Source organism: Geotrypetes seraphini, chromosome 5 (genome assembly GCF_902459505.1).
Source record: "Geotrypetes seraphini chromosome 5, aGeoSer1.1, whole genome shotgun sequence".
NCBI classification, from domain to species: domain Eukaryota; kingdom Metazoa; phylum Chordata; class Amphibia; order Gymnophiona; family Dermophiidae; genus Geotrypetes; species Geotrypetes seraphini.
Window position 1 is genome coordinate 233,312,824 of NC_047088.1, and position 12,110 is coordinate 233,324,933.

The 12,110-nt window shown below is 43.5% G+C and overlaps 1 protein-coding gene across 1 annotated transcript in view; it reads left to right on the forward strand.

Annotated features, from left to right (window-relative positions):
- Positions 1 to 7,953: 7,953 nt before the first annotated feature.
- NXPH2 (neurexophilin 2) overlaps positions 7,954 to 12,110 on the forward strand; it is an 85,567-nt gene continuing 81,410 nt past the window's right edge. Inside the window, exons 1-2 of the mRNA XM_033946723.1 lie at positions 7,954 to 8,198; positions 8,352 to 8,504. Of these exons, the coding sequence (XP_033802614.1) occupies positions 8,451 to 8,504 (54 nt within the window). The 5' untranslated portion in view covers positions 7,954 to 8,198; positions 8,352 to 8,450. The remainder of the gene's footprint in view (positions 8,199 to 8,351; positions 8,505 to 12,110) is intronic.

The window sequence follows — 12,110 nt, forward strand, 5'->3', positions numbered from 1 at the left end:
TTGCCTTGCCTTTGATGAGGCCTTCTCTACTTGTTTGGCAGCCATCATGTCTGCACTGATGATTACCCCCAAGTCCCGTTCCTCTGAAGTCCTAGCTAGCGTTTCTCCATTCAAGGAGTATGTTCTGCAAGGATTTCCGCTGCCGAGATGCATGACCTTACATTTTTTAGCGTTGAAGCCTAGCTGCCATGTCGAGGACCAGTTTTCCAACGTGATCAGATCTTGTGTCATACTATCCTGGAGGTTGCTTTCACTTACTATGTTACACAGTTTGGCATCGTCGGCGAACAGTGCTACTTTACCCTGAAGCCCCCGGGTCAAGTCCCCTATGAATATGTTGAAAAGGGATGGTCCCAGGACTGAGCCCTGCGGCACTCCACTAGTCACCTCCGATGTCTCAGAGAGGGTGCCGTTGACCACCACCCTCTAAAGTCTTCCACTCAGCCAATTACTGACCCATACAGTTAGTTTCTCACCCAAACCCAGCGATTTCATCTTGTTTAATAGTCTACGGTGTGGGACACTGTCGAAAGCTTTACTGAAATCCAAGTACACTATGTCCAGAGACTCTCCCGAGTCTAGCTTTCCTGTCACCCAATCGAAGAAGCTTATAAGATTGGATTGGCATGACCTGCCTCTGGTGAATCCATGTTGACAGGGATCCCTTAGATTCCCTTCATCCATTATCGTGTCTAATTTACCTTTAAGTAGAGTTTCCATGAGTTTACACACTATTGATGTGAGACTCACTGGTCTATAATTTGCAGCCTCTGCTCTGCAACCCTTTTTGTGCTGAGGAACGACGTTGGCTGTTTTCCAGTCCAGGGGGACTCTCCCCGTACTTAGGGAGAGATTGAAGAGCATGGCTAACGGTTCCGCCAGAACATCGCGCAGCTCTCTGAGCACTCTTGGGTGCAAATTGTCCGGTCCCATGGCTTTGTTCACCTTGAGTCTTGAAAGTTCTCTGTAAACATCAGCTGGTGTGAACTCAAAATTCAGAAATGGGTCTTCCTTGCTTTCTTTTGCTTCCAGCCATGGCCCGTGCCCTGGTGCCTCGCAGGTAAAGACTGAGCAGAAGTAATCGTTCAGTAGTTTGGCTTTTTCAGAATCTGTTTCCACATAATTCCCGACTGGCGTTCTAAGGCGTATTATCCCGTCTGCGTTCTTTTTCCTGTCGCTAATGTACCTGAAGAAGGATTTGTCCCCTTTTTTAATGTTCTTCGCTAGAGTTTCTTCCATTCGAAGTTTGGCCTCCCTGACTGCTATTTTGACTGCTGCAGACTTTGTCCTGTATTCAATGTTTGCTTCTTTTTCCCCCGTGTGTTTGTACAAGAGAAACGCTCTTTTCTTATCCTTGACGAGGTACGAGACCTCATCAGTGAACCATTGGGATTTCTTTTTTCTTTGTTGTTTAGTTACTGATTTTATGTAGCGGATAGTTGCCTCATGAAGGGTCGATTTCAAGGTTGACCACATAACCTCCACATTATCCGTTACTTCTTGAACCTGAAGCGTCTGATGGACGAAGTCTCCCATGCGTGTGAAGTCAGTGCCCCGGAAATTGAGTACCCTTGTTTTGGTTGTGATCTAGGGAAGCCTTTCCTAAGGTTGAACCATACCATGTTATGGTCACTGGTGGCTAGCGGTTCTCCCACCGAGATCTCTGAGACGCTTTCCCCGTTCGTAAGTACCAGGTCCAGGATGGCCTGGGCCCTAGTGGGTTCTAATACCAATTGTTTGAGCCGTACTCCCTTCATGGACGTTAATATCCTCCTGCTATCACAAGTAGTCGCTGAGAGTGTGTTCCAATCTACATCAGGCGTGTTAAAGTCTCCTAACAGAACAACGTCTCCCCGTAAGGTGATATTCTAAATGTCTTCAATTAATTCAATGTCCTTGTGCTCCGATTGTCTTGGAGGTCTGTACACCACACCAAGATACAGGCATTTTTCTCCGCCTCTGGCCAGGTTTACCCAGATGGATTCCCCAGTATACTTGATATCCGTGATTCTGGTTGTCTTGATGTTTTCTTTGATGTAAAGTGCTACCCCTCCTCCTAACTTACCCTCTCTGTCTTGGCGAAGCAGGTTGCATCCTGGTATAGTTATATCCCACCCATGAGAGTCTGTGAACCATGTCTCTGAAATTGCTACTACGTCTAGGTCTGCATTAACTATTTCTGTTTCCAGTTCTAGAAATTTATTCCCTAGGCTGTGTGCGTTAACATACATAGCTCTCCACTCTTTTTGTTTACTAAGCTCATGCAGAGAGCCACCCATTTGAGTTAAAGTGACTCCTAGCAATTCTTTTGCAGTAAGGGTACTTACCTTAGACTTAGAAGCAGAGTTTTGGTTCGCCACATCAGGATTGTTACTTACTGCTCTGGTGTAAAAGTGGGTAACCACCCCCGACTTACCTAGTTTAAAGCCTTTCGAAGTAGGTGGGCTAGTCGGTGTCCGAAGACGTTCTTACCTCTGTTGGTCAAGTGGAGTCCGTCTGGTCTCTGTAGTCCCTGTAGTGTCTCTCCGTGATTCAGGAATTCGAAGTTCATCTCCCGGCACCATCGTTGTAGCCACTCATTCGTCTTCAGGATACGTTCGTCCCTGTCCCTTCCTCTGCCCCTAACAGGAAGAATTGAAGAGAATACTACCTGTGCTCCTGTCTGCTTCAGCCTCTTTCCCAGAGCTCCGAAGTCTCTGGCAATGTCATCCAGGATGTTCTTGGCAGTGTCATTCATTCCGACGTGGATGAGCAGCATGGGGAAGTGGTCCTGGGGCTTGAGAAGTCTATCAAGACAGGTAGTCACATCTCGTATTCTGGCTCCAGGAAGGCAGCAGACTTCCCTCGACTGCATATCCGGTCTGCATATTGGTCCCTCGGTGCCCCTCAACATGGAGTCCCCCATGGCTATGACTCTACGCTTCTTTTGGGTGTGTCGATCCATTGTCCCCGGAGAAGCAGATATATGTTGTTCCTGGTCTTGCTCCACGTCGGTAGTCTCCTCCTGCAAGACCTGGAATCTGTTCTTCAGGTTCAGATGTGGAGTCGATGTGGAGCTGTCCTGGTGAGAGAAAGAGTAAGAAGGTGAAGAGTTTGTAAATGGGGGACGGGGTCTCCTACGTTTACCTGTGGATGAGGTCACCAACTGCCAGGAGTCAGTGTCTCCATCCATCTCCTGAACTCCAACAGTTGGTTTCTGTGGTGACGGCCCTGGCGTCACCATGGGAGATCCATCAAGGGCCCGTTCTGTGATTTGGGACAGTTCCTGCACTATCCCATCGATATAGGCCTCATCCTCTCTAATGCCTCTCAGACGCTTCACCTCCTACCTGAGGCTCCTGAGTTCCTGCATGATGTCGTCATCCTGCTGGCTGACCTCCTCTGTCTGTGTGGAGGCCGTAATGTACTGCTGTGGGATGGTCTCGGTCTGCACGGAGACATCCTTTCCTGGTGCTGTGTTCTCCTCCGTCTGTACATAGGTTGAGGTCATCTCCCGGATCACCTCAGTGCAGGGGATGCCGACCTTGCTTGTAGGTTTCACACTCCTAGTCCGCCCTGCCATAACAACAAAAAGGGAGAGAGTAAATGTGAGAGTATAAGAGATGGTATGAGAGATAGTATGAGAGTATGAGAGAGTAAATATGTGAGAGAGAGATGGTATGAGAGATAGTATGAGAGTATGTGAGGTTAGGGCCTCTGAGGAGTAAAGTTGAAGAGTTAGGTGTTAGAGAGATCTGAGCAATAGGGTGTTTAGAATGAAGGATATGCCCTACGGTGTTCTGTTTGGCTCTTCTTAAGGCTCGGAGGGGTGGGCGGAGCTAACTCTCGCCGCTGCCCTTCACTGTCTCCTGCCTTCTCCCTCTACCTCCCCCCCTTTTAAGGGGGAGCCCGGGCGCTGACTCTGCCTCTGACGTGGGGGGGTGGGCGGAGCTTCCTCTCGCCGCTACCCCAGCTGAATTCCTGCCTGCCTGCCTCTGCCCGACTCCTTCGGTGGCTTCTTCTTCTTCCCCTCTGGTCCGCTGAACCTCTCCTGCAGCACGCGGTCAGAGTGCAGGTCGCGCTCGGCTCGACTCCTTTAAGGGGGAGCCCGGGCGCTGACTCTGCCTCTGACGCGGGGGGGTGGGCAGAGCTTCCTCTCGCCGCTACCCCAGCTGAATTCCTGCCTGCCTGCCTCTGCCCGACTCCTTCGGCGGCTTCTCCTTCCTCCCCACTGGTCCGCTGAACCTCTCCTGCAGCACGCGGTCCGCTGCCCCTCACTGTCTCCTGCCTTCTCCCTCTGCCTCGCGGCTCTCCTCTGCCCTGGGTTCTCCTGCCTCCTGACTCTCCCTGGCAGTGTTCACTCCTCGCTTCTCTCCTGCTGCCCTGCTCTCTCTGCAGTGATCGCCGTTGGCCCCTCCCCTTTTAAGGAGGAGCTCCGATCCTGCTCTGGTGACGTCGGAGGGGTGAGCGGAGCTAACTCTCGCCGCTGCCCCTCACTGTCTCCTGCCTTCTCCCTCTGCCTCGCGGCTCTCCTCTGCCCTGGGTTCTCCTGCCTCCCGACTCTCCCTGGCAGTGTTCACTCCTCGCTTCTCTCCTGCTGCCCTGCTAAAAAGCATAGCCCACCTTTGTAAAAGAGGGGGTAAGTGGGAATTTACCAGTACTAACCCCCTCTTTTACTAAGGTGCGCTAATGCGTCCATAGATTAACATGCACGTGTTAGCGTTTAGCGTGCACTAATTGGCCAGTGCACCTTAGTAAAAGAGGGCTTATCTAGCGCCAGGTTTATGGAATCAGCTTCCAAGTCAGATTCACTTGGAATTGAATTTAAAGACTTTTAAAAGACTTTTGAAAATGTTTATATTTAGTTTAGCATTTGGGCATGATATTCCTCAGAATTATCATATTTATTGATCTTTTTCTGGCGACATCCAAGGATTAGCCTGCAAACACAGGAAGATAAAATTGTATTTCTTGATTTAGTTAGGTCTGTTCTATATTTAATGGAGTTATTTTCTATTTATTTGATGTATTTTTTTTGTAAGCTGCTGTGAACAGTTGTATGTTACGATGGTATATCAAATTTTAATAAACATAAGCAGAATAGAATGAGCGTCAGAACATTTACCTCGCTGGCCTATGGTAAGAAGCTCTTCCAAAGATTAGTAAAAGGAGCCCTTACTGATCTTAGGATGAACATAATAGCTTTTTCCCCCAAATGTAAGGCCAAATATGGTAAGCTAGTATAGTAGCAGTAGTTCTATATTTCAGCTAAAATATCACAGATACAGACCTTAAAGATTCACCAGTTACTTAGGGTTAGACCACTCCATCTGATTCTTTTTCTCAAAATTTCATGCCTTAATACATCCACATTAGAGAATGACATGGGGACAAATTTGTCCCCATCCCCGCAGGAACTCAATTTTCCTGTTCCGACCCACAAGTTTTGTCGCTGTCCCTGTCCCTGCCCCATTCCTGTAAGCTCTGCCTTAAACGCACAAGTCTCAAACATTTATGATTTTAAAGTGTTTGAGGCTTGTGCAGATGAGGACATTGGTGGAATGAGGCATTATGACATCACAATCTGAGCTCTAAAATGTTGCTACTTAGGATTTAAAAGTGTTTGAGGCTTGTGCAGATGGGAACAGAGGCATTGGAGGAATGAGGCATTATGACATCACAATCTGAGCTCTAGAATGTTGCTACTTAGGATTTAAAAGTGTTTGAGGCTTGTGCAGATGAGGACAGAGGTTAGGCATTGGAGGAATGAGGCATTATGACATCACAATCTGAGCTCTAGAATGTTGCTACTTAGGATTTTAAAGTGTTTGAGGCTTGTGCAGAGGAGGACGGAACTTAGACATTGGTGGAATGAGGCATTATGACATCACAATCTGAGCTCTAGAATGTTGCTACTTATGATTTTAAAGTGTTTGAGGCTTGTGCAGATGAGGATAGAGATTAGGCACTGGTGGAATGAGGCATTATGACATCACAATCTGAGCTCTAGAATGTTGCTACTTATGATTTTAAAGTGTTTGAGGCTTGTGCAGATGAGGACAGAGATTAGGCATTGGAGGAATGAGGCATTATGACATCACAATCTGAGCTCTAGAATGTTGCTACTTATGATTTTAAAGTGTTTGAGGCTTGTGCAGATGAGAACAGAGGCATTGGTGGAATGAGGCATTATGACATCACAATCTGAGCTCTTCCATTTCTCTCACCCCTCCCTCAAACGACTCAACTCTCCCGGTACCCCCCTCTTTTTGATCTCCCCCATCTCACTAACTCCAATGACCTACTCAATCCCCCCCTCGCATGCTCACCTTCATCACGTCATTGCTTGTAATTATGATCAATTGTAACTATGATCAATTGTAATTTCTTGTTAAATTTTGTTCCAATATCTTCATTACTTGTAAATATAGTTTACTGTAATTTCTTATTAAATTTTGTTTAATTGATGTGAACCGCCTAGAACTCCCTGGGTATGGCGGTATACAAAAATAAAGTTATTATTATTATTATTATTATTATTAAAAGAATTTGAGGCTTGTGCAGATGAGGACAGAGGTTAGGCATTGGAGGAATGAGGCATTATGACATCACAATCTGAGCTCTAGAATATTGCTACTTAGGATTTAAAAGTGTTTGAGGCTTGTGCAGATGAGGACAGAGGTTAGGCATTGGAGGAATGAGGCATTATGGCATCACAATCTGAGCTCTAGAATGTTGCTACTTAGGATTTAAAAGTTTTTGAGGCTTATGCAGATGAGGAAGGAGCTTAGGCATTGGTGGAATGAGACATTATGACATCAAAATCTGAGCTCTAGAATGTTGCTACTTAGGATTTTAAAGTGTTTGAGGCTTGTGCAGATGAGCACAGAGCTTGCAGGAATGGGGCAGGGACAGGAAAAGAACTCGCCGGGATGGGACGGGAAAATGGAAATAAAAACGTGTCCCCGTGTCATTCTCTAATCCGCATGTCCATAAGGTATCATCAGCTTCGGTGTTGTTTTTGGCGCTACAGGTTAACACTGAGCTCCTTCTAAATATGTCAACTAGAATATCAGATTGCAATCATCGAGTGTAATCCAAGCAAACTGCAATGGCCAATCCTTGCACCCAGAGCAGCTTGCATTGGTATCAACAATTCATCAAGATGTTGGCTGGCTTCCTTTCAAACACTGGACCAGAACCTTTGATGGACCTACAACCAAATATGGAACCAAGATGAAAACCCACAGAAGCAGCCATCTCCATGCCACACTTGCACGAGAAACATACAAGATCAATATCTTGAGATTAGAAAGGAATTAGACAAAATATTACTGATTAGGTTAAATATTATGGAATATACAGTACAGTTTGCTTACTGATGTGTGCAGTATTTTTAAAGAGTGTTTTCCTTTTCAGGGATTTTTATATATATATATATAGCAGATTTTACAACTTAATTTTTCAATAAATTTCATTTTAAAAGACATTCAGCCATGGGGCTTATATTTTGGTTTTGTTGCATAATATATCCCATTAAGGAAGTGGTAAAAAGTAGTGGCTAGTATTAGGATTTGAAATGACTCATCTGTGACATAAACACGTCCATGATCTCTCTGCATAGATCTATTATTTTTATTAATTTAGATTTACTAACCGCCTTTTTCATGAAGAGAATCACCCAAAGCGGTTTACAATACATTGAATAGTAATCAGATTCTCTTAAGTATTTTCCCTATCTGTCCTGGCAGGATCACAATCCACGCACCTTCAATTTGTCTTTTGGACAAACAGACAGTCCCCAAGATCCTTATCTTAGATATACAACTTCTGCACAATCGGATCTGCAACCCCCCTCCTCCCCGGAGACCAGAAATTTCACACCACAGAATTCCACGGGGCACAGTTCCAGCAGCCACACTCCCTCAGACAACAGCCAGTGCACAGAACTCTCCCACACACGACAGAGGACAGCACAGAGGTCCTGAAGCACGAGAAGAAATGCGAGCATCCTGAACGGGGTGCAGGGAAACCTGCAGAAAATGAGGATAAAAGGGGAATCCTTGAAGATGGCATGTAGTTAATGAAGGCTTTGTTTACTGAAAAGGAAAAGAGAAGAGCCCCGTTGTGTTCCCTTGGAGACCTTGGGTCCATTTCACTGATGCTACGGAGAGAGAGCTGGAGGGTCTACTAGGAATCTCAGGCTGAGCCTTTCCGAGGTAATGCATGGAAGTATAATGTGTCAGTGGATCCCGTTAGCAGTTCGCATCTAAATAGTGTAATGATTGTAGTGCTGTGTTGAGAAGCACAGAGCATTGTATTTGAGGGGGGGTTTTTTTGTTTGTTTTTTTACTGTTTATGTTTTGATTAAGGTAATCACAGTGGCATGTCCTTGGACTGGGTTCTGCCCCCCAAACTGGATATGTGCAAGATCCAAATAAAGGAAATCATCTCCTAGACTCGGGACCAGAATGAAGCACCTTCACCCCCTGTCACTCATCCTGGTACAATGCACTCTTCAGCTTGTAAGTAGGATGCATTTAGATTTTGTTCTATATTACTATTCACAGAAATAGTATTTGACTCTTAGGTGTGATATCTTTAAAGGCCATTTGGACTTCTTGGTGAAACGACAGGCATACAGAATAGAGATTATAGTACAGGGAATGTATTCTGTGTACCTGTCTTTACTGTGATTTCTAATTATCATGGATAAATAGATGCGGTCAGGGCATAAATCCAGGCAGTTATGTAGAAATGAAAGTTAGAAAACAAATTTTTGAGGTCTCTTCTAATAGAACTAGCCAACTTTGTAGACTTTTTTTTTGTGTGAGACTTTTTTCTGACTTATCAGGAGTTAGTATCTTTAAATGTAATTAAAAAATTTGTGACTGCAATAGAGAAACACCACCTGAAGCGTGTTTGTTGGCTTTCTAGTTCCTTGTAATTACCAGTTTTAAGTGTGAATGCTGGATTTTGTGTGTTTGATTGACGGCATCCACACATCTGTGCTCTGATCTTCCAAGACGCCACTTCAGAGCAAATATCTCGTTTGCTAAATGAATGATTTTTTATTTTTTTCTTGTTTTAATTTATTATTTCAGTTCATCCCGATGCTGTCAAAAACTTTAGCAATGTTAAACTCAAGAATTCCTCTTAAGTAATATAATTTTTCTCAGTCATCTCAGCAGGTATTCCCTGCTCAGACTTTGTTTATGGAAGACATAGTGAAAGACTAGAAATTGATTTATAGGAGGGTAGTTTGAAAAATTCGGTAAAAAAGCAAGTTAAACTCAGTCCACTGAATTTCCAAGTTGATGTTTGTTTTTTTTTTAGGAAAAATAGCTTATGAAAAAACTGGAAACTCACTGGACTGGGTGTATAGCCCAGTTTAACTTGCTTTTTTACCAAACTTTTCAAATCACCCTTGTAAATTGTGAACTAAGGGGTCCTTTTATCAAGCTGCGGTAGGGGTTTAACGCACGTAATACCGCACGTTAAACCGCCTGCCACGCTAGCCGCTAATGCCTACATTGAGCAGGCATTCGTTTTTTAGCCGGCCGCAGGGGTTAGCGCGTAATGAAATCTCCGACGCGCTAACCCCGCTAGCGCGGCTTGATAAAAGGACCCCCTTAGTTCACAGAGCATAAAGGTAAAGCTGTATTTAATAAATTAAATTACACTCTGTCAAATACAAATGCACAGAGACAGAAACATGCACACATTTGAATTTCTGAGATGCTTTATAGACTGCTTTATAGACTAGAAACAAAACCAGCACTGTTTAGCAATCAGGGGGATTTCAACACTGAAAATGACAGGATATGCAGAGAAAATCATAATAATTTGGAGAATCAGTTTGCAAGCGTATCAGTCCTTTGTAGCCTTAACTATATGCTTTGTGTATATGGATTGTACAGACAAGAATTTTGTTCTCTACAGTCATAAAATATTTATATATACTTCACTTAAATCCAGAAGTTTGAGTGTGGCTTTTTCCCATAGCATATTACTGTTGGGCAGAACTTTCCAAACTGAGGGTCAAGACCCCAAATAGGATCACAAAACCTGCACTGGAGTTTTGACCTGGGTGGGTTTTCCATAGATACATCATTATGCTGTATCTCGGAGGGAGGGGGCGGGGGGGGGAATCAGGGGTCACACAGTTTTATTTGGCTGTGATCCTGTGGTCGTGGCCACAAAAAAGATTTGTAAGCACTGCTATCGGGAGTGATGTACTGTATACATAAAAAGACAAAAAAAAAATCTTTAGGTACGTACAGTTCAGTGGATGAAGTTTAGCACAATCGTGCAGCATACAATAGACTGAAGTACTTAGCCTCATTTTGCCAAAGTAGATAAAGTTAATCTGCAATAAAATTGGAATAATCCTATGAGCTAAAATCAGAGAGACTCGTTTAAAACAGGAAGAAAATAACTCGTTCAATAGTGATTAACATGCCTTAAAACTGAAAAACACACTGAACACTCAATTTTGTTTCTGGGTATTAATAATTTTCATTAAACAATCTGAATTTTCCTCTGTGTGGCCGGGGAATTGCATTTGCTATTTTTTCCATTTAAAAAAAAAAAAAGACTCCATCTGAAAGCGTAAGAAATTGCTCCAATTGCATTCCCTGTCTTTTCAGGAAGCAGATAGCTTTCTAATTCACACTGCAAAAGTTCTTCCTTCCTTCCTTGCTGTCCTCCCTCTGAAAGTTTTCTCTTTGTCTCCAGGGAAAGGGGTTAAATATTCCCTTTAAGAGCTGGATTCCTAATATTTCAGCATGTATTGATTGATTAGTTTTTGTTGAAGCTGACGTCGAATCTTAAGCCATTTTGGGCATTGTGCTTGTGTTGTGATGTTTTTTTTTACGCTCAAGCACTTTTATCACGGCAATGAATTGCAGAGCTGCAGCCCTGCGATAAGGAACGCTGCTCTTACGCTCTCATCCTTCCGGACAATAGAAGGCTGTTTGCATTCTCCACATTTTTTTATTTTGGGCAGTGGCGGTTGCAGTTAAGGGACCTGAATTAAGGATGCGATTAGAAAAAAGGGAACGCAGAGTTGCCAGACAAGACGGAAAAGTGCAATAATATGTTTCACTAGATGGAGGGCCATGTGCAAACAGACCAATGGCAACAACGCAGGAAAATCTCTTCCACACTTTATGTACAAGAGGCAAAGTAATTGTTGATGTTTCATCTATGCCTGCTAATTTTTATAGATCAATATTGAAAAGCACTTGGCCTATGGAAAGAAAAAAATTCCAAGAGCTCAAGAATTTCAGCTATTAACTGTTCCAAATATTTGCATCATTTTATAGAGCATCTGTAGAGGAATCCTTTAGAATTAATAGTCAGCTGGTCTACTACAAATATTAATAAGGGTCTGGAATATATTTTGTCTAGGAATAATGTCTTTTTGACGCCAAATAAAACAGATCTGTGGGTGGGAAAAGCCCCAGATGATACGCTTCATTCCTTTTTGGTTTTGGAAAGTGTTGTGTTTGTTGGCATTTTGGGGACTTACAGTGGATCAAGGATTTAAATTAGATATGAATAGTTTCAACATCTCAAGGAGTGCCTTTTTTCTTTGAAAAAAAAAAAATAGTAAACACTGTGCCCTTGCATGAATTCTGACATCCTTCGTTCAATGATAGTCTAAATCAGAGGTGGGCAGTCACGATCCTCATCAACTGCAACCCAGTTGGATTGTCAAGATTTCCACAATGAATATGCATGAGATCTATTTGCATACAGTGGAAGTGGTACATGCAAATGAAGCTCATGCATATTCATTGTGGAAATCTGAGTGGGTTGTGGCCCTCGAGGACTGTGCTTACCCACCCTTGGTCTAGACCTGTGGCTTTCCACCCAGTCCTTAGGAACTGCCTGGTCAGTCAGGTTTTCAGGATGTCCACAAGGAATATGTTATGTTATGTTATGTTATGTTATTTATTTCTTATATACCACTAAATCCGTTAAGTTCTAAGCGGTTTACAGAGAAATATACATTAAATATACAATAAAGGATACAATAAAATAAGATAAATAAATATGCCTGAGATGTTGTTAGAAAGCACTTCCTCCACTGCATGCAAATCTCTCTCATGTGTATTCATTGTGGA